The sequence below is a fragment of the Pseudonaja textilis genome, chromosome 3 (assembly GCF_049901715.1).
Source record: "Pseudonaja textilis isolate UNSWEBS1 chromosome 3, rPseTex1.2, whole genome shotgun sequence".
In the NCBI taxonomy this organism is placed as follows: Eukaryota; Metazoa; Chordata; class Lepidosauria; order Squamata; family Elapidae; genus Pseudonaja; species Pseudonaja textilis.
In genome coordinates this window covers 38,049,229-38,073,262 of record NC_141992.1, presented here as the reverse complement: position 1 = coordinate 38,073,262, position 24,034 = coordinate 38,049,229, and the positions used below count along the sequence as shown (strand labels likewise).

Below are 24,034 nucleotides of genomic sequence, written 5' to 3'. Positions count from 1 at the left end.
CATGAAGAAGCACATGGAGCTGTACCATAGACTGATCCAGTTAATCCAAATAAATTAATTTGCATAATAAGGGAGTAATGAATTAACATGCCACCCAAAAGAAAATTGCATCTCTGAGTTCCCTGATGCATTGCAAAAGAACTGTATGGGACAAAAGTCTTTTGTAAAGGGTATTTGCTTGCCCAAGCAAAATTTCTTGAAGTAGCACATGCTTAGATTAGACATTCTGGGAATAGTAAGTTTCAAACTGAAATGAAGATGAAAAACGGAAGTGTTTCACCATGACCATTATATATTTAATACGCATATCATAAAATAGCCACCAAAGTAGAATACAGGTAAACATTGACCTACGACTATAATGGAACCTGTCCATTATGGTCCCAAATACTGATGTCCATTAAGCAAGATCTCACTTAATATGACCCCCTCCCGGGTTCTCTGATGGAGCCATTGTGTAGGTTGTTAAGCTAAACACAGGGTGCATCATGGAGAACAATGATAAAAATGGCCCTAGTTGTTCTTGCCAAATAATAATTCAGCATGAAGGATTTCCTTAGAATTAAGGGGAGTCATATAAATACAATTTAAATAAATAAAATATTTCAAGAAATTGCTCAAAAGACTCTTCCTTATCATTTTATTAGAAAAAAAACAAAAGCTTAATTCATATTTGATAAACCCTGCACATGAGCAACCTGCTGTTACAGATTAGGCCTAGACCTATCCTTCCTAAATTTTACTAATTTTTTGGTCAGTTACCATGATGTAAAAGCCACATCTTAATAACTTAATGGATTTCGGTCTGGAGGATGTAGTCAAAAAGGACATATATCTTTTTAAAACTGAATGGTTGCTTTGGGAGAAAGTAAAGATTTTAGGCTCAAATGTGAAAATAATAGAAAATGTACAAAGTAGGTTGCAACTCTTCAATACCATCTCCAACAGCAAGGTGACTGCGAGCAAAGTTTATTAAAACTTTATCAAAAGTCCCATACAGCACCAGTCTACAACAGATTAAACCATTTTTTTTTCCTGAGGTAACTCTACAGCTGCAGAAGGCAATGCTACCATCTTGGGAAAGATGCAGCTGAGTTATAGAGTTGTAGAGAGATGCTAACAAATGCCCTTCACCTTCTGAACTACCTTTTTTTCCTTTCAAATATAATATGCTGCAATAGTCCTATTATCCAAAGTACACAAAAAATATTTCTATTGTATGAACCTTATATTAAACATTAGAAGAACTATTCAAATTCTAAAAGCAATTCTTCAATTGCTTATAAAAGAACATATTTAAAATAATGTCAGAAAACAAGGTGGCTGCTGAGCCGGACAACCTATAGTGTGAGAATATTTTGCAGATATTTATTATTTAAATTAATTCATCTAAAACCTTTTATCCCCAAGTCATTATGATTTAGAAAAAATGTGTTTGGTTTCTACCATGTCAAATTACTTTTAAAATGAAGTCTACATTTTGAACTATATTATGTATGGTTAGATAAGCCTGCATATTTTTTATTTCTGATGTGAATTTGTTTTCTTAAGAAAAAAATTGGACATCATATAATTCTTTAAAAAAAAGTGGATACTCTAATCTTGAAGAATCAATGATATGTTCCTGGGAATGGTTGGTGCACTTACTGGGGCTAGAAAGCAAAGCATTTGTTTTGAATAAAAAAAACAACATATTGCTAATGTACCATTAGGAAGACCCAAAGAATAAAACATTGTCTTTTATGTGGTTAGCCGTCTGTCTCTGTAGGCTTTGTAGTGGTTTTTTTTTCTATTTATATCTCTGTCCTTAATCCTATATATTAATGGCAAGCTTGTGCTCTGCATGTGAACTCTTATGAAAATTAAGCAGACTTATGGGAGCTTCAAGGTTTGTGGAAATATGAAAAGCCTTTGAAGAATAAAATCTAAAAGATAAAAAAGCACAATGATGAGTAACTATGCTTGGATAACATGCCCTCCAATATGAATTTGTTTGGAGTAGGAAAAAGAACTAAAAAAAAGGCACCAAACAGATCAGATGCTAAGAAAACTGTCCTCTAACACCAGAGTGAAACAAAATTTTATCCTTCAGCTCTTCTAACTACATTCATGTAGTCTGACCTAGATCTAGGGTCTTGACTACCTAACCTGTCATAGCATTGCCACCTCTGTTTTGAAAGCCAGTGGATAGAAAATAGGGAAATACAACATTTCATGGAGAAGCATCTTGGGAGGACAGTCTAACACTGTTTCCAAACTGTCTGTCCTCCCAAGGTGCCTCTAGAGTCACCCAGCTTCTGCAATCAGGAAGAACAGGCAATGCTACACTCAAGTGAACACTGGGAGCTTCCAATAAAAATCCTCTACATGATGGTAGTCATTATTTGAATGAGCTGAAAATGCACAATTTTGAATGTTGAGCCTGAGCTTTGCACATAAACCCTTTTGGGGGGACCTGGTCTTACAAACTGTATTTCTGATTTTTCCACTGAATTTCAACTACCTATAAGAAATCTTCCATATCAATCTTTCACTGGATTAGAATTAAGAATCTGCTATCGATTCCACTGGAAATGCTGCCATTGTTTTTTTCTTAGTACCGTATAGAGTTGGAAGCAGAGATGGTATTCAACAGGTTCTGACCAGTTCTGGAGAACTGGTAGTGGAAATTATGAGTAGTTCAGAGAACCAGCAATTACCACCCCTGACTGGAGATTTTACAGTATCCTTCCCCTGCCACGCCCACCAAGCCACGCCCACAGAACCTGTAGTAAACATTTTTGAATCCCACCACTGGTTGGAAGGGAACTTGGAGGTCTTCTAGCCCAATCCCCCCTGCTCAAGTAGGAGGCCCGATACAATTTCAGACAAGTGGCTGTCCAGTCTCTTCTTAAAAGCCTCCAGTGATGAAGTACCCACAATTTCCTTTTAGACTAGGATAGCTAACTATTTGAAGAGGTGAGAGAGTGATATGATGACTATCAGGAAGAGGGAGAATGAAATTATGAAATGTATCCAAGGTTAAAACATCTTTGTTTCCTGCCTGCCATTCTTCCTGTTAGTTTTGGATGTCAACGAATACCTTGCTAGAAAAAAAATCCTTGAATTGCTGAACAACTTAAACATGCAATGTATGGAACAATGTGTATTATGGTGAGATTACTGTCCTTCAGTAGATGACTAATTTAGATTATGGAAATTTCTACAGGCCTGTTCATGGCCGTGCCCTTGGGATTCCTTTCTTCTCTCTGTGTATATGTTAATGTATGAACAGTCATTCAATCAAAACAAAAACAAAACTTTGTGCGGGTATTTAGAAGTTATGTGCAGTAATAAGCAATCTAAAAAAATTTTACATCTTTTTTAAACATAACGAGAATTTTGCAGTAAATGCTATTTTTGCACTAGCACCATTTGGAGATTGTGGCTGTATGCTGTTCTTGCCTTTAATGTTTGTATCCTGGGTCAGTCCCTCGGTGTCTCAGTAGTGGATAAGAAGCTACACCAGAGTAGGGACTGTAGAAATCCAGACAAGTCCCAAGTATATGAGGCCCAGATGGTGGAGAAGATAGACTGCAAAACATAATTTACAAGGTGATTTGCTTTATTAAGGAGAATTGGATTTATATTAGTTAATGCACAGAATGTGGATGATACATGATGGGTAAATAAAGAATTGTGGTGGCTCAGTGGCTTAAAGATGCCGGAGATGGTCTGAATTTCAGTGGTTCAAGTCCTAGCACTGCATGGTGGTTTGAGCTCCTATCACTCACCTCAGCTTCTGCCAACCTAGCAGTTTGAAAGCATGTTATATGTGAGTAGATTGTTTCTTGTTTAGCCTTCTGGTGCTTTGGAAAATAATTGGACTCCTCTCTTCTTTGTGGCAGCCCCTCAAATACTAGAATACTGCTATCATGTTACTCCTAATCCTTCTTTTCTCTTGACTGGCCATACCGAATTTCTACAACCGTTCTTCATATGTTTTTGTTTCCAGGCCCTTAATCATCTTAGTTCTTCTTTGCACTTTAATAAAATAATCTATTTTATTTTCTATTTTATGATTCAAAACTCATAACTTTTTTAAAAAAATAACAACAATTGGAGTAAAAAGGAAATTGTAATGGTGTGTGGGAATGACCTGGGTAGACAGGAGGAACCAGACAAGCATGAAAAGACATCTCAGGCCACAGAAAGAAGGTTTTGCATGTGTGGGAAGCATTTCAGAAGGGACCCTCCCTAGTTTTCTGGATTGCAAGATTCCGTTAATGTAATCTTACATTAAAGATGGTGTTAATACTCATAGTTTGTGCTTCTCGACTAGGCTACCTTAGTAGGCTAACAGAGACAATAAAAATGTAAAATGAACAGATCCGATGCATTTCAAAAAGAAGCCTGGAATTCTTACAAAATGTCCTGGTATCACCTTTTGGCTCCTAAATAGTGAATTTTAATGAAATAAAAATGACTTCCTTATTGACCACAGAATTGAGGTAAAGAAAGAGATCAGGATCAAAGTATATCTTGACTTCAAGGAAACATAAAGCAATGAAAAATTAAAGTTTCTGTAAAAATTTTCCTTTATTCTGTGTTGGAGATCCCAATTCAATAGTGACCAGAGGCAGTGGTAGGTTTTAACTAAAGGCTTGAGGATTTACAAGGAATAATGGATGGAAATTGAACAAGGAGAGATTTAACATGGAAATAAGGAGAAACTTTCTGACAGTGAGAACAGCTTGCCCTTGGAACTTGTGGGAGCGCCATCAGTTGAGACTTTCAAGAAGAGATTGGACTGCCATTTGTCAGAAATGATGTAGGGTCTCCCGCTTGGGCGGGGGATTGGACTAGATAACCTACAAGGTCCCTTCCAACTCTGATTATCTGTTATTATTTACTCTTGTCCCCTTTGTCCTATCATTGTACCTTCTGTTTGTTTAAAACAGAGCTATTCTGAAGTCACTTCTTTCTGCCTTTTTTTTAGGAACACAAACCCAGAGCACGTACATTTTGATTCTTCACCTGAGAAAAAACAGTTAGCTAGGAGCTAGGCTTTGTCTACTCCTATAAAGAACATGTTGTAAATAATCTTCCTTCTGTTATAGCTACAGTACAATAGTTACTAAGTCCTGATTTTTGTTTCCAGAAATGCTGCTATGCAGTCAGAATGCTTTAACCTTCAATATAGTAGGGTTATGAGCTGTATAGTAGTCCTTGACTTACAACAGTTCACTTAATGACTGTTCAAAGTTACAGTGGCACTGAAAAACTTGCAACCATTTTTCATACTTATGACAATTGCAGTACCATATTTATGGTGGTTGCACTGTCCCAAGGTCACATGATCCCCTTTTGCAACCTTCTGGCAAACAAAGTCAATGGGGAAACCAGATTCACTTAACAATCTGGTTACAGTTAACAACTGCAGTCATTTACTTAACAACTAGGGCAAGAAAAGTCATTAAATGGGGCAAAACTCACTTAGCAAATAAACTTTGAAAAAAATATGGGCTGAAATGTGATCGTACAATGAAGACCACATGTAATGATTAAAGTAAAGGAGAGGTTCCATACTGAAGAGACAAAGACTGAGTCTCCTGAGATTAAAAAATAAATAAAATGGAGATGGGAAAATCTCAGTTCATAGAGAATCTGGAAGAATCTGGAAGAATCAAAAGCTTGCCTATGGTCATTCAAAATGGAATGCTCCTGAAATCTCAATGAATGGAATCTCAAAATGGAATGCTCCTGAAATCTCAGTGAATGGAATCTCAAAATGGAATGCTCCTGAAATCTCAGTGAATGGAACCTCAAAATGGAATGCTCCTGAAATCTCAGTGAATGGAACCTCAAAATGGAATGCTCCTGAAATCTCAGTGAATGGAATCTCAAAATGGAATGCTCCTGAAATCCCAGTGAATGGAATCTCAAAATGGAATGCTCCTGAAATCTCAGTGAATGGAATCTCAAAATGGAATGCTCCCGAAATCTCAGTGAATGGAACCTTAAAATGGAATGCTCCTGAAATCTCAGTGAATGGAACCTCAAAATGGAATGCTCCTGAAATCTCAGTGAATGGAATCTCAAAATGGAATGCTCCCGAAATCTCAGTGAATGGAACCTCAAAATGGAATGCTCCTGAAATCTCAGTGAATGGAACCTCAAAATGGAATGCTCCTGAAATCTCAGTGAATGGAACCTCAAAATGGAATGCTCCCGAAATCTCAGTGAATGGAACCTCAAAATGGAATGCTCCCGAAATCTCAGTGAATGGAACCTCAAAATGGAATGCTCCTGAAATCTCAGTGAATGGAACCTCAAAATGGAATGCTCCTGAAATTGTTTGATTATATTCCAAAAGTGATGATTCATCTCAGCCTTGTTTTTTTTTTTTAAAAAGCCAAAAAGTACAATAATGAATATAAGAACAAATGAGATGCTGGATGTGTGTATTTTGATTCTGCAGAACATCTTTCATTGGTGTAAAATACACCAATGAAAAAGGATGTGATGCAAGATTTAAAGGCATTCATTATTATGTGACTATAAAGGGAGAATTGCTGATAAAAGTACATACTGATAGAATGGACCGGAGGTGGTATTCAGTAGGTTCTGACCAGTTCTGGAGAACTGGTAGCGGAAATTTTGAGTAGTTCAGAAAATCAACTAATACCACCTCTGACTGGAGATTTTACAGTATCCTTCCCCCGCCACGCCCACCAAGCCACGCCCACAGAACCAGTCGTAAAAAAAATTGAATCCCACCACTGGAATAGACCATCTGAATTAGACTGTGCAGAAAATAAAGTGAGGGTAATAAAGAATTAAAAGCATGGTATTTGCATAACCAAATGGTATTAGAGAACTAGGCACAAATAACCCATATGTTATTTATATATTATAGAAATTGGTTACACCATTAAAGGTGCCACCAAGTGTGAATTAATCCTGGTGAATATGTTGTACAAAGCCTAAGACACCAACCAATGAATACAGAGAGAAAATAAAAAAAACAAGCTAATTCCCAGTAGAATTGGAGATCATTGCACATCATCATATTATATGGAAACACAATTATTTTTGCATCTACAGATATTATAAAGTCACATTTTGCCACTTAGTGAAAAGAGGTGCTAAAGAAATTAACATAAATATGAGAGAAGCTACAAGTGTTGTAAACAGACAATAAAAATGTATATACAACAGAAAACATGTAAAGGTACCAGAAAAAGCTGGAAATTGCATGCAGTCATCAGGTGGATCACTGCTTCAACAGTAATACATTTAAGAGTTATGAAATCTAAAAATAGTAGTTCCTTGCTCCAGAATCATGATGAATAATAGTTAATACTTCATAATTCAAGTTTTCTTGTCATATTTTTAATCTTACATTTATAATTATTGATGTTTTTTATAATGGATATATTAAACGAATGTTTGTTGATAATGCAGCTACTTTGCTAGACAGCGTGCTGCTTTCTCTGTTCTAGCACCATTCAGATCTCATGAGAATAATTCAAAAGTTCCTGGTTGGTATGATAGTCATTTATGCTTGTTGAAGAATTATGGGAGTTGTAGTCTATGACATTCAGACAAAAACAGAATTGGAAGTATTTGATCCATACTTCAGCTCCAGTGAACACAATTTATGGGGGTTTTAGTACTTCAAATCTAATCATAAATGTTCCCAATAGTTATTCACAAGTGCCATAAAGTGCAGCTATCATTACAAATTTCCATTTTCAAGTTTTTTTTATTTCAGCAATGATTTTCCATTAAAAGCCTATAATTAAAATAATTAGTATAAAAATTGTCTTGTAATCAACTTAATTTCAATTAGGTTTTTAAAAACTGTATAGATGGAAAACGAGGAAGATTTTGAATATTAAAAGATAGCATGCTAATAGCATCAATCAAACATTTATCCAATGAATTTAAATTATTTCCAGTGCACACACTACACACACACACACACACAGACAGACACACTCCTTGCTGTCTTTTAACACAGTTGACTAGAGGTCATACAGAAACCATTTAAAATATTGATGTGAATGTGAGATGGAACGATTGAAGTGTTTGACTAAGACTGGAGTAACTTGGGCAGGTTTTCTCTCTCTCTCTCTCTCTCTCTCTCTCTCTCTCTCTCTCTCTCTCTCTCTCTCCTTCCCTCTCCCTCTCGATCCTTCTAGCTCTCTAGCTCTATCTATCTCTCCTCAACTTATCCCATAAGTTTTTGTGAAATGAAATAATGGGAACTCCCCATTACATCTTTCTCCTAGAGGAAAATTCAGATATAAATCAAATAAATAAAAATGATAAAAACGTTTTCTAAATATGAAATGTCAGCACTGTTGTACTTTCTTGAAATTATGTTGGACTCACCCCAAGCCAATACCTTTCAGGTTACAATAAAATAGAAATACGAGCCAAATAACTGTAACAGTAGGATTGTCATATGCTAAAACCTTATATTAGTAAGACCTTCCCAATAAACCCAGAGGAAAGATACATTACAAAGCTGCTATCTTGAGATAATTTAAACGATCTGTCATGGAGGAGTTGCAGATCCTAAAAAGGGTTAAGATGACTCCAGCTTGAGATGATTTAGACCTGTCTTAAGACCTGTCTCATGGCAGTAAGAGAATCAAAACAGCATTATTTCTCCAGTTTTATTGCAGCCACAGAGTGTCACCCTGCAGTCCTATTCTGGATTATCTGGTCCCTTATAGGAGAGGGGACCTTGGTTGATCATCTTCAAAGCTGCACAGAGGAATTTGTTCAAAGTCACTTGGATTTGTTCCCAGTGAAAACGCATGCATGGTTACAAGTCTGTGTGAGATGCCCAGGGAAATACCTTGCCTGGTTATGTGGGAACAATTTGATCCTGTTGAACCTGATGAAGCAGGCAGGGTCCTCCATGCTATCAGTGTAACCACCTATCAATCTGATTGTTGTTCCACTTTGTCCCAAATTCCAGGATAATGACTAGCAGGTGGGTTCAAGCAGTGATAAATTCCTCAGTGCAGGAGGGGAAGTTCCCAGGGCGTTTTAAGCAGCCCTTTCCTTAAAAAAAATTATCCCTTTATTCTACCTACCTGGAGAACTTTTGTTGAGTTCCTCATCTTTCCTTCTTAGGGAAAATAATAGAAAAAGATTTTAGAAATATTTATCTTTTATGACTTTAATGCTTTTAATGCTATAAGCCACCCAGAGTGTCTTTGAAAGAATACGGGCAGCAAATAATAAAATAAATAATGATTTTGGGGTTTTCCTAAATGTAGAGCATTGCTCCGACTTTGCTTTATACCTGATAAATAGAGGAGGGAAAGGGAAAAAATGCATACATTGCTCAGTCTTGTTTTATGAAATAATAAGGTCTAAATCTCCTGCATTACTTCAATCCATAAAGTGATTGCCACATAGCCTATACTAATCCTTTTTCAACCATATGTCATCCAGATGTATTTGAATAAATTCTCTGTGATATTCAGCCAAAGGTTTGCTGTTTGGGGATTATGGGGTTTGTCATCCAACGTATCTGAATAGTACCAAGTTGAAGAGGTCTGGCTTATATTTGCTTTATGATAGTCTGGGTATCCATGCAATGAATATCCTCTTCTAAATGCATAAGCGCACCATCGTGCCTGTCCTAATGTTCCCTTTTATTTGTATGCATTTCATGTTTATACTTATATTTGTTATCTAATACATGCTCAACAAATAAATAAATAAAAAATAAATTATATAGCAAGCAGTTCTGAAGTGTTTAAACCCAAAACAGTGAACCTAAAATGAAGAGATAATGAATATTATCTATATTCTAATGTTTCATCATTGCGCAGGCCAGGTAATGTATCTAGACTAGTAGGAGATTACTCTATTTTAAATTATAGTACCTGTAAGGGAGATCAGTTTCATAAGAAAGAAGCATTTCCAGTAGTTTTTCCCCTTTTAAAAAAAGGAATTAATGAATGGAATTAACATGTGCTCAAAAATTAGCTCTTAGAATCTTGTGACAAAGTAATAGTTTTCTTTTCAACTTTCATTTCACAAACAAGCATGACAAATTTATTTTCTAGGCTCCACACACTTAGATGGGCCGTAGGCAATTTGCAAAAAGCTAAGTTCTATTTATTGTTTTTGAGACAGTTTAGTTAATTTTACAATACCTTGGGGATGGTTGCTAGCTGCACAGATGAGACACATTTCACAGGATTACTGGACCAGAAAGGAGAAAGCAACCTAAACTGTTTCCTAGAAAGGTGTTTCATACTGTACCAAACCTCCTTTGTCTTTTATATTTAATCTACTGTTTGTCTTTACCAAAAACTTTTCAGAAAAGATAAATATAGAAATTTTATATCAAGATTGGTCAAACTCAAACAAATATTTAATACTTAAACCCAAAATTGCTGGTTTATGACAAAAACAATTTGTTCCATAGCCAACAGACAACCCATGGAAAATGTGCTATGACAGCCATACAATTGGTTTCTTCCTTGAGATGCAAAAAACTTTATGTCCTTTTGTATTTTTCCAAAGTTGAAGGTAAATCTTTGGGGAAGGAACTGCTCTTTAAAACTCAGATTTTAAAATACCAGTAGGATGCTTGCATTTCACCAAAGCCAAAAGAGAAACTAAAATAATGAGTACTATTTGAGGCCAGAGGCAGTTGTATTGGGCCACAAATAACAGATCATTATCGGTTATATGCAGTTATTAATACCACGTAATGTTATTAATAACCACATAATGTTGATGAACATAGGATCGTTGTTTTATTATAACATCTTCTGAAGTTGTTTTTGCTTTTTTTGCATTTTTTCCATCAATTGTTTAATTTGCTTTTTTTCCCCCATATCCCAAATATTGAACTTTATAAGGTCAGATGATAAAAAAATATCAACATCATTGTGCTGTTTTCTGGCACAAATTTCAGAAGGTGCAGAAAGTGTACGTTTAGAATATAGAATTATCAGCTTGCGTAATTGTTACTATATTTCATATCACTTTAAATTTGTAAGTTATATCCCTGATTACTATTAGTAATCAGTAAGGAGTTTGCCATCCATTTCATCATATCTCATGAGGCTTGGTTGAAAATCAGTTCATACCAAGGCTGCAAGAAATGTTGATAAAATTATAAAATGATTTGTTCATATCCTCATTTCTTTTTTTTCATACAGCATGGCTCCAGAAATGTATTTAGAAGCTTTAATTGCACTTCTTGTGAATCCATCCCAGTTAAAAATACTATTGTGAAATTAATTTTTTTAACAAAGCACAATTAAAATATGCTTTGGTTATGATGTGAAATATTTGCCATCAAGTTGTGCTTAACTCCTGGTAACTATATAAGAAAGCTTGCCAACTTGATCTCTTTCTAGTAACTGCAGATGGCTCCTCCAAAGGCATGCCAAGCATAATTTTACTCCAGCTTTTATTCATATGTACATACATTATCATTACTAATCGTCACTTGGGGACAGTCCAATATAGTCTAGTTTCTTCTTAGCTTGTACCTAAAACAATCTGAATTGTTTTGAGTTTCTCACACTTTTTTTACTTTCCTGGGATTAAAATGGCTCAACATTTCCTTCCCTTCATGCTCAAGATCCACGTTCCTTCACAACATTTCCACCATCAGAGTCACTCCCTCCTCCAAGACTTGAAGATGGACAGCTGATCAAGGTCAATGGACAAGTCTGAAAGATTTAGATGAAGCTGGAATATACTCACTCCCTCCTGTTGCTTGGCAATAGCAACTAGAGAGACTGATATGGCAGGAAGCAATGAGTTTTCTTCCTTATTTGATGAGTCCAAAGGCAAATTTGAGGAACAAGGCTTGCATGGGTATTTCAGATGGAATTGATGGACAGGTTATGGTGAGTGAACACTTCTGATCTCTTTCCAGGATCACTCCCTATCTGGATAGCATTTTCAGTGAACCATATTAAAGCCTTCTCTTCCTACCTCTAGAACCAAAATATAATCCACCTTTTATCCCTTTTCTATGTTTTAAGAGAAAAGACATGGAGGCCACTCTGGATTATACTTTCATTGATATTTGAAATAGTCAATTACCATTGCAAGAGTTCTCGGTACTCATTTATTCTCAGCTGTAAAGAACCTGTATATTGCAATAGGGGATCTGATTTGAAGGTCTATCATCAATATTCTTCAACTGCATGGGATTTTCTGTTTTTGTTTTTTTTCATCTCAAAGCTCCATTGATTATCTGAGAGTCTGTTATGAAACTTTTGGAAGGGATGCTTGTGAAGAACAAAGTTTTGGAGTAATTTGAGTATTTATTCATAAGGTCACTCATGTTTCCACAGATGCTACCTTTCTAGCTAATTCTGAGCAAGGAAATTTAGCAGGTCAAATCATCACTATATCCTGTACAGTAAAAACACAAACTTGCCTTCAATGTTTTTTTAGCTGTCTAGAAGGATCTTCTCTTTAGTTTATTTGAATGGGCTCTACGCTATTGGAATTGGGGATATCAAGAGATGATAAGAGACATGTAACTATTCCTTTTTATTATTCCTCCATGCGTTAGTTTCTTTAATCTGTCATCAATTACCAGATAACGCTGAAATAATTCTTTCAAATTCTCAAAATTGGTTGATCATTCCAACATACATCTCTAGCACACAACTAGAAATCAGTAATGCTTGGCAAATTGATAGCTTCAATTTTGCAGATTGTCCTGTTGATAGTTTTCATTGCTGAATCATCAGATACACCTATACATTTTTGCATGAAATGCTTAGTTACATGGATTGAATTTGTACTCTCAATGAATGGAAACACCCATGTGGCTTCTCCTTTGTTCAGCAAGCTAAGAACAAAAGTAACATGGGTCCAATCTGTAGGAAATTCCACTGGCCTCATCCCAGATGTTGCATTGTCACATTGTACAGCCATCTGTGTATTTACTTACTGTTTATGCTGCATTATTTCAGCCATTTTTCTGCAGGCAGCAGATTGTCTCGAGGATCTGTTGCTGTCTACATCTAGAAGGTAAGCTCCAACACCTCTCCAATGAGAGTTTAATATGGCCATTAAAATTTATGTCAGCTCTTTGAGGTAGTCAAGATTGGGAAACAAGAGTTGCTAGAAGCCTTGGGATGTATTTTAATGCAGCTAGAGTATTGCAACAGAATCTTAAAAGCTTGTCAAAACCTTACTTCAGTTTATACCTAACATACAATCAAAACAGAATTATTTTGAGTTTCTCATGCTTTCTACCTTCCTAGGACTCAGATATTTTTTCTGTAGGTTCAGCATTCCTCTCCCCTTCTCTGAGTCAAATCCACATTTCTTCACATAGAAAGTTTATTATTTCAATCTGATCTTTCTTGTCACTGAAATATCCATATCCTTCAAAACCTTATTTGTCCTTAATCTTCTCTCAAAGTATACCAGTCAACTGTCAATTGTTAATCGCCCATGAGCCCAAGAAAACAAAACTATTATTTTCAGTTCAGTACTATCTTCTATAAATTCAGTACGTGTTGGGTAAATATAACTTTTGTTTTCTTAATATTTAACATTATCCCAGCTTTTTTCATTTTTCCCATTTTTATAATGAGCTCTTTTAAGTCGTCTTTACTTTGGACAAAAGAAATAGCATTGTCTGCTTATTTCACATAAATGTTTCAAATTCCCAATTTTTATTTCAACTGTCACCTAATAGTCCAATCCTGATAGTTTTATAATTATTGTATAAGAGATACAAAAACAATAAACATTTCACCGACTTCCCTGCTCTAATTCACTTAGTTTTTTTCTCCGAACTGAGTTCTTACACAAAGGTTTTTGTTCATTCCAAATAGCACTTAGAAGACTAGCTTTAGCACTTTCAATATGGTCCATATTTGGTACAGGTAGTCCTTGAGTTACATCTGTTTGTTGAACAAGCATTCAAAGTTATGATGGTGCTGAAAAAAATGACTTGCCCTTGTTCCTCAAAGTTCCTGCCATCTCAATGCTCCTACACTCACATGATCAAAATTCAGAATTATCATTTTCAACTGACCCATCCATCCCACCCAACCCTCCTTGCTAGCCATTGACCCCATCTATGCTCCCCAGCACCCAGAAGCTGCCTGCAGAAAATCTCCCATCCTTGTAGCTCTCACCACTGAACTGCTTGCCTTGGATTCCTGCCTCTTCCCTCGTGGAAAGTCATAACCCCATGTTGCTACCCCATGTCTTCATATGAGATACTCACTTAACAATCAGCAACCAACACTGCGAGGATTGCTATCATTAACCAATCCAGTCATATGACATCATGCTTTATTGCTGCATCACTTAGTGATAAAAATTCCAGTAACAGTTACCATCGTTACCCAAGGACTACAGGTATGATTGTTAGGAATGTAAATCACCTAACAGTTGGGTTGGAAATAAATAAACCAGGAAAGACATTTTAATACTGTCTCTTTAAGGGAATACAAAAATTGTAATTGGGTGTGATTCCTCAAATGGCCATAAGATGGAGCCAGACACCTGGTTTCCCAGAGAGTGTTGCTCTGATGTTTGCTGTTTTTTGGTTCCTGTATTTTTCCCTATTGACTGTTGCTGATCGTCGTTCTTCCTGGATTTGATGTTAGTCTATTTACTGAACTGTTTATGATACTGGACTTTGATTTTGGATTATCCCTGGACTGAAAACTGACTGCTATAACCGTATATGACTTGGGCTGTTTGTTGGACTTTGCTTAACCATTTACTGGAAGTAAATACCTACATTTTACTATACAGTGTATCTGTGTGCTGGTTGTGTGTTATTCTTCACCACTCTCATTACGTCTCCCTGTGTGTGCTTATTCTCCTAATGGGGAATTACCTCAATACTGGTTATGGGCCCAGGCCATACCAGGCTCAGATAACTGAGAGATAGTGTGAATACACAGTAACATATACAGACAGCTGTTTACTCTTTAATTGTGGTTTACTGTCCTGGTAAAGATGGCACAAGACCCATCAACAAGTCTATCACTGATAACCTGGTTGGATGGAACAAACTATGTTTCCTGGTCTATGATGTGCAGTCTACTTCAGTGTAGAGAAGGGTTATGGACTGTAGTTCAAGATCCACTGGATGTAAATGCTTGGGATCCAGATGATGAGGACAATGCCAAAAAGTTAGCTGACTTTAAACGGAACAACAAATGAGCTCTTTGCATAATTGGAATAACACTGAGTGACCAGCAGCTAGTCCATATTCGTGGAGAAGAGTCTGCTGCTAGGCATTGGGAGAATTTGAAGAGGATTTATGTTCGTGACAGTGTAGGTGCACACATACATCTTACACATAAACTGTTTAGAGTACATCTTCTGAAATGTGGAGATATGTTAGCTCATTTGAACTTCATGAAAAGAACTTTGCAAGAGCTACATGAAAAGGAACTGATATTTTCAGAGCTGCATCAAGTTTACATCATTCTTTCCTCATTGGATGAAAGTTATGATGTTTATGTATCTTCACTGAAAGTCCTGACCAGAGATAAACTGACATTGACTGACATAACTGGAAGGTTGTTAGAAGAGGCAAGAAGACAGCTGGATAGGGACCAACTGAGGAAGAAACAACCACAAGAAGAGGATTTTTTTTCAACTGCCTTTACTGTTAGGAAATGTTTTTCTTGTGGGGCTAGGGGACATATAGCTAGATTCTGTAAGAAGGGAAAATGACAGAATACTGGTAATCACCAGAAGGCTAAGAAGAATGTTAGTTTAGCTATGTCTAGCAATTCAACTGTAAACCATGATTTGTGGGTAGTTGATAGTGGAGCATCACAGTGCATTACTAAAAATAGAGAACGTTTTGTAGAGATGTCTACGAGTAAGCAACATGTATCATTGACAAATGGATGGAAGATAAAAGCATCTGGTGAAGGTACTGCATATTGTTCATGTATAAATGAGCATTTACCTATGTTATATGTACCTAAACTAAAATTTAATTTGTTATCAGTAAGGGCTTCAGTTAATATTGGTTATGTAGCAAACTTTAGGGGAGATAACTGTATAATAGAGAAAGAGGGTAAAAGTGTTACTGCTATTTTAGAGAATGATTTATATGTTATACATGATGACCAGTTGCAGATGGCTAACTCAGTTTATAACAATGTTAAGCCACATGATGAATGTATACATTTACTGCATAGATGTCTAGGGCACATTAATTTCAAAATGTTGAAACAAAGGGTTGAATTGTCAGAGGGAGTAAAATTAAAACCCTGTAGTAAGTACTTAAACTGTAATGCCTGTAGTCAGGAGAAAAGCAAGGTTACTCTCGCAAACAAACTAAATGGGTTTAAGACCAAAGAACCTTTAGAGGTTGTGTTTGCTGACATAAATGGTCCTAAAAAATCCAGTTTGGGAGGTGCCTGCTATATTTTGAGTATAATGGACCATTACTCATGGTGTGGTTTCTGCTATCTCATGAAAAACAAAAGAGAAACATTCCAACATTTCTTTAATTGGCAGAGGTTTGCTGAGAGAAAAATGAAACATAGAGTGATGACTTTAGTGACTGATAACGGGACTGAATTTATTAACAATAGATTCCACACTACGTTAAAATTGGCTGGTGTTGAGCATAAACGTTCTGCACCTTACAGACCACAACATAACTCGCTTATAGAACGAAGAGGGCATATGTTACAAGCCATGGCTCACACTATGTTATCTGATTCAGGTTTGCCTGAAACACTATGGGGTGAGGCCATAATGTATAGTAACCATGTTTTAAACAATGTGGTGAACACAACAACTGGAGAATTGTCATTCACTTTGCTTAACCATTTACTGGAAGTAAATACCTACATTTTACTATACAGTGTATCTGTGTGCTGGTTGTGTGTTATTCTTCACCACTCTCACTACGTCTCCCTGTGTGCGCTCATTCTCCTAACGGGGAATTACCTCAACAATGATCTACATATGAAGGAAAGAAAATGGGGGGATAACAATGCAAACCAAAGCTTCCAGTTTCTTCACAACGATGATGTAGGAAAAAAGATGAGTGAGGGCTTCTAGTGATCACTTCAGGAAACAAGATGTTGAATTGGATAGACCTCAGGAGTGACCCAACTAAACTCATATGTCCATGTGTCACTGATATTTCTCAGTGTAGGATATGTTGGATGGAAAATACAGTCTGTTAGCTGTAATTATATCAGTTTCTCTAAGTGATTCTGCAAAGAAGGTCTGGGAATGATAGCAGATGGTTGGAAATGAAAATGACAGGCATTTTGAGCTCAGTTCATCTTTGCAAGGTATATGTTTCAAACTATTGTGGCCTGGTTATATCAAATCTGCAACAGCAGACACTATATGGTATCAAAATAGAATAAAATAGAAATACATCAAAATAGAAACAAAATAAACTATTTTGATTCTTATAGGGAAACAGAAATTTGGAGATAATAGAAACATGGATTTGAGATATAATTGGACCAGGTAATATAAAAGGAGGATTTCAGAACATTTTTTTCATATACTGTGCTATATAAGATGATATGTTCTGAAGTATATAATTCTTGAGATCAAATCCAGGGCTTCAATTTGCATTGGGCATCCGAAAAGGAAATTCAGCTTTTTTAACAGAGAAAGTGGGTTTAGTTCTGAAGGGAAATATTTCTATAAAGGGCATTATTTTGAATTGTCCACGGCTGGATTATACGAAAGTGGAAAATTGATTTCTGCATTCCTAATATTAGTTTGTCATCAAGCCACACTTTTTAAACTGCCAATTGCTAAACATTCCTGCTGTTTGAAACTACAGCTATATACAGAAATATTCAGCTTCTTAGTAGAACAATAGAGAAAAAAAGTGGCTTGCTTTATCTTGGATTGAATCTGACTGCATGCATATTTGATATTATATTTGGTGTTGTTTTTATATTTTTTCTAATTAAAATGCATGTTAAATATTTTCAAGTTTTATTTTAGTCTAGGGCCCCCATAGTCACAGCAACATTGGCAGACAAATCTCCTGTTCTTCACTAATGTGAGATGTGCCTCCAGTGTCCAACTACAGATGGTTGCTGTAGCCTTAATTTGTTCAACTAATTAAATCTTGCAGCTCATGCCAGGCATGCTGTATTTTCACTAGTCCAGAGAAATCCATATTAGTTTCTTAGAAGGAAAGTGAAGGTATTTAATTGAAAATAATTTTATATAAATCAGATATTTACTACTCTATATGTTTGGAACCATCCAATGTTCATTTTCTCCAAAAATAGGCATTAATATTTTTGATTGGAAACTGTTTCATTATTTCATGATATATTATAGCAACACTGATATATTCAAATTATGATAATGCTCATAATTCAATTAATGTTGATGCTTAGTTTGTTCCTGCACAAACAAACTATTCTTCATGTAGGAAAAGTACAAGGATAGAATGTAATTACTTGGATGCAGCACTGAAACGTTACAAAGTACTATGATATTGGTTATTATTCTCAGTCACTGAGTACATATTAGATACTATCTGAAGCTTGGAACAGATTAACATTCATCTTTTAAATTACTCACACTCTCATCAGGCCTGTGTTTGTGTGCATGTTTGTGTTCATGTGAAGATATAGATATAAAAAACACTGATGCAAAGATTGGCTCATATGCCCAAGGAAGATAGCAAATCCATGGTCAAAAGACCTCAGAATCAAATCCACTCTAAATACCTTGGTGGCAGATGTCTAAGGAAGCAAGGCATAAAAGGGGATGTATTACAAGTGATGAGAGTCTCTTTGATGTAGTGATTAATTGGGAGACTATCACTTCTAGGCCTAAAACCAGCTGGGAAGCCTTTCTTTCAGCCCCAGAAAGAAGGCAATAACACACATTTCCAAAAATGTTGCTACAGAAACTCCAGGGTGGTGTCCAGGCAGTTGCCAAGAGTCAATAATAATTTGATGGTGCATGCACATACACATGCACACAGACACAAATTACTAATCTGCAATTGCCTGTTGCAAATGATAGGATTAGGGCTTCAAGTGATCTTGGCTGTAATTTTAACCTGAATTTGTTTTTCAGGCTAGAAATTATCTGGTGAAATGTGAAATAAATTTACACAACTATGGAACTGTGGAGTTAGAAGGAGATACAGGGATCATGTAGTCCAATCCTCTACAATGTGCAGGAAAATCAATTAAATCAAGCTTGTCCAGCCTCTTCTTAAAAACCTCTAGAGATGAGGAACCTACAAAACTCTAAAGATAAACTGTTTCACTGTTATACAGATCTTATCATCAGGAAGTCTTTATTGTATTTAAATAAAATCTAGATTGCTGCAAGTTAAGCCCATTATATCTGGTTCTAGTTTCTATGGCCATGGAAAATAGTTCCTGATCATCTTTCTTATGATATTATTTTACATTCCTGAACATTAATAACATGTTTCTACTCAATTTATTAACCTTCTTCAGTTTGTCTTCATGGGGTATGTCTTCAAGTCCCAGTATCATCTTTGATACCCATCTTGGACTGGTTCTAATGTATTTACATCCTTCTGGAACTGCGGAGCCCAGAATCTTGCACAACGTTCCATGTATATCCTCATCAGTGCAGAATAGAGAAGAATAATTAGTTCATGATTCTTGGATACAATGCTTCATCTAATGCAGCTATCTCATGCTATTGAGATGTTCAGATTATTGTCAATGACAAGACATCTACGTCTTTCTCCAATGTGTTTTTTTTAAACCATGAATTCCCCATCTTATATATATGTTCTGCATTTTTTCTTTCTAAGTATAATGCCTTACATTACTTTGCAATCTTATTCTGCATTCTGGATTCTGGTTGGCCTTCCCAATTTTGTGTAGCTACAAATTTGACAAGCAGTCTATCAACATGCTACAAGATCATTAATGAAATTATTCAATAGTGCTAACCCCAAGGTAGATCACCATGAGTTCCTATTGGCTACTGCTCTTCATCTTGACACCGTCCACCAATGCAGATCTCAGAATGTGGTGACTGTTGGGTCATCCAAACAACATCTTAACAGTTTATTAATAATAGTACCATGTTGTGCCTCCAAGGTTTGAACCAGGTCAGTCAGCAGATGTAAGCTCGAGTGAGGAGGAAGATCTGGCGCTGAGATTCGAGCCTGCATTGCTGAGCGACGTTGAGAGGAGTCTGGGGGAGGAGGAGGAGTTGAATCGGAGAGATGAGCCTAATTTATTAGAAGTTTCAGAGACGTCTTCCTCTTCTGGAACTCCCTCCCTGATTGCACCTCAGGTGTTAACTGTTAATCAGTGTCAGAGGCTTCAAGCAGTGATGAAACTGCCGGATGCTGGCTGGATGCTAGAACTAGGAGAGGATTGAGATGTCAATCTCAATTAGAAAAGAGACGTCCAGCCAAGGATTAATTAATGAGACTGACACGCCCCTGCAGGGGATATATAAGGAGCGTGCTAATGCCTCCCCCCCGCTCAAAGCAAAGTGGATTTTGCTTTGGAAAGAAGTGCGTCTGACTACAGCATTGTGATTTATGGACTATACAGAATTGCCAGACAGATTCTAGGAGTATTGCCAAAGGACTGTGTAAGCAGAGCAATTAACTCTTCTGTCTCTGGTTTTGTTTGCATAAAGTATTTGAACTCTGGAACTTGAGATTCTCACCTGTGGATACAGGTGAAACATAACAGTACCACATGGAACTTTTGTCAAAATCTTTGCTGAAATTGAAGACTTTATATCCATAGTATTCATTCAGATGATTGTCTCTTAAGCATATGCAGAACACACTTTCTAAAATATGTCTGCTAATATGCTAATATGTCTGATTTGTAACATCATTAATTTTGAAACTTACTACTTTTTTTCCTCACTACTCAGTGAGAATCTTGTCTTCCATCTATACTGGTTTATATGGACAAACATTCACTTAATTCCTGATAACAGAGACACCAATGTGTGAAGCCAAAGTGTCGTGTTTTAAAGAAAAGGGTACAGTATAGATCAGGGGTCTTCAACTTAGCAACTTTAAGACTTGTGGACTTCAACTTGTAGAATTCTGGGAGTTGAAGTCCACAAGTCTTAAAGTTGCCAAGGTTGGAGAGATCAGTGGTCACCAACCATTGGGCCAGGGACCATTGGTGGTCCACAAGAAAATTTTGGTGGTGCACAGAGAAATGTCACCCCCAAAGCACCCAACCAATTAATGTGGTGTGTGAAGACTGTGTGTTTGTGTTTATTTTCATGGTCATGATGTGCACTGAAGATGGTGTTTGATTTCATTCTACAAGGTGCAATGACAATAAAGTAAAGTAACTAAACCAGGCTGCGTGGGAACACAAGGCTGCGTTGCCCACATAGCCCACGGGAACACAAAGCTTGTGTTACTTGCATTGTGAACAACACAAGGTAGTGAGGGGAGGGGGAAATGGGGGAACTTGTTCCACTCGCCCCACGCACCTCACCTGTCCACCTGACTGCTTCTTTCCGCTTCTTTCTTCTTCTGCTTTTGGCTGCACACAAGGAAAGCAGCAAAAGTCTTTCTTTCTCTCCCCCAAACTCCGCCAGAAATGAGTCTTTGGGACCCTGCAAGGCATCCTACTCCAAGAGGCTGTGTCATTGCGACACATCTCTCAAAGACTCATTTCTGGCAGAGTTTGGGAGAGAGAAAGAAAGACTTCTGCTGCTTCTGCTGCTTTCCTTGCGTGAAGCCAAAAGTCTCTTTCTCTCTCTCCCCCCTGAGAACGGAGCTGGAAACAGTTTCATGCAATCCCAAATAAAGAATGATTGATCAGTAGGAAAACGGGATGGGGAATTTTCCTGCAGACTTTTTGGGGGATTTTCCCAGGGTCTCTGGTCCGTGGGATTTAAAATTATGAGTTTGGTGGTCCCTGAGGTCCAAAAGGTTGGCAACATGCCACCAGAATTGAAGGCTTTACTTTTCTGTGTCTTCCTCTCCCAAACCTTTTCTATAACTTTGCCCAAATTCTCCAGAATATGTAATTAGTACAGTTCCCTAAAGAGAGCATTTTAGGCTATTAGTTATTCTGTCCCAAGAGCATCCCTGAAAGTGTGAGTGAGAAAAAGAAGGTTTTTTTTTAAAAAAAAAAACTGTTTACCGAAGGGAATCTCAGAGGAGTCTCAGAGTAGGTTTTTGTCAGCCTAATGCTGACAAAATGCCTCCACTTACTCACACATTAATGATTGTGAAATTTTTATCCAGCTAAGAAAACATGAATTATGCAGCACCAAGAATACATTAGTTAGCTGTGTCGACTCTCCAAAAATGACAGAGTTGCTTAGCTCAAGGGTATCTTTTAAAATTGAAATTCAGCTGTCAATGCTCCTGAGTTTTGATGCCCAACATAGGGCTAGCTGAGAAACTGACAGGCACAAATGGACTTCATCAGGTTTGCAAACTCTTCTGAAGAGAAGTGGAATCCAAATGCATACATCTAGTTAAATGAATTCTGATCTACAAAAGCTTGTGTGATCATGAACTTTAGTCTTTCAGATACCATAAGATGCTTTGTTGCTTTGCAAGTAACAACTAGTGCATGTATTCTTGTAAAACAGGGCCCCCCAATTGTGGCCCATTCAGAAGTGGGCTGTGCAAGTCTGGATGAGCGGCGCACATGTGCACGCAGCTCCACTTGTGTGAGCGCTTGCAGTCACATGCAAAACTCCATTTGTGTGAGTGGTGCATGCATGCCTGTCACTCACATGGAACCATCCCCTCTCCCCTCCCTCCTGCCAGGCCACCAAATTTCCTTGATTAGTTCTTAATTTTGTTTTCTTATTTCTTCTCCACATTTCAGGTAATGATAAAGCTTAGCTCAGTCTTCCTCAGATCTATGTCCTCCAGTTGCCTTGAACTACTGCTTCTTTAGTGTCCAAAAGAAATAGTCTACCACAAGTAAATAGTTGTACTATAGCAAGGGGTGAACACAGAGAATAGTCCAAATAGTCAAGATAGTGGAATAGGCCTTTGGCTATTTTTTTTATGAGTAAATCTTTGATTGCACCATCACAGACTCCATCTTCACTAATTTTTTTCCCATGCCTTAAGGATATCCCTTGAGTACAACCTTCCTATCATTTCTCAGATTTCAAGCAGCCTAACTATCTTATTTAAGATGGAGAATAAACCTTCCATAGCTAATTCTTGGCAAATGGGTTTTCTGTAATGTTTCTATTTTCTTTTGTTCTGATCATTTACCCGTTTTTCCTCATTACTCAATGAGAATCTCTTCTTCCATCCGTACCAGTAAATATGTGTGAAGCCAAAGTGTGATAGCATCTTACACTGTTTTTGTAAGCCATTTTCCTACTAATAACTTAAATAACTTTTTAGCATTATTAATAACACCAGTCAGCTTGAGGCCCCAGTGTGGGAACAAAGCAATGGAGGTGGTTGATTGAATAATAACTGATCCCACCTCCTCCCCTGCTCTGTCCCCTCCCTCCCCATGTGCCTTTGGTTTTAATGTTTGATTTTAACTTTTTATGTTTTAACTTAGATGTAACTGTAAGCTGTCCAGAGTTACCCTATAGTAAGATGGGTGGCCGATACATTTTATAACTAAGATAAAGGAACTAACTCCAGAGTAATAAGAAAATGCAGTAATAAAATAAATATGTAAATACAAAGAATCAACATTCAGATAAATACATCACTTTTACAGGATACCCCAAGCTGTTTGATGTTAATAGATTCAATTGCCTGAACTATAAATGTAATGCTTCTGCTCACATCTGACTACATCAGAGTCAGTAGGTAATAGGACAGTCTACAATTCCAAACCCAGTGGGCTTGCTTTCAAAGTAGGGATATTAAGAATCAAAGCTTATGGAGCATTACTAACACATCATTCAGGTAATTTAATGCATGCTGTCATGTGATGTTGCTAAAACTAGAGTTGGATGATGCCAGAACTGTTATGTCCTGGGAACTCTAGGAGTTCTCACTCAGGTCCATTCACTTTATGGGGGCGTTCTTCCCCTTCACCCATTGGTTGGTTCTCCCCAGCAGCCAGCTATA

The 24,034-nt window shown here is 36.9% G+C and overlaps 1 protein-coding gene across 29 annotated transcripts in view; it reads right to left on the bottom strand.

Moving 5' to 3' along the window:
• The window catches only part of LOC148126078 (uncharacterized), a 217,123-nt gene that overhangs the window by 109,071 nt on the left and 84,018 nt on the right, over positions 1 to 24,034 (bottom strand). For 26 of the 29 annotated variants that reach the window (XR_015742755.1, XR_015742757.1, XR_015742760.1 and 23 more), the window contains one exon: positions 3,445 to 3,573. The exons of the other annotated variants lie outside the window; for them this stretch is intronic. Coding sequence is in view for 2 of the 26 variants with exons in the window: in XM_087929315.1 (XP_087785441.1) it covers positions 3,447 to 3,573 (127 nt within the window). In the remaining 24 variants the exon portion in view is untranslated. The remainder of the gene's footprint in view (positions 1 to 3,444; positions 3,574 to 24,034) is intronic. 29 annotated transcript variants of the gene reach the window in all.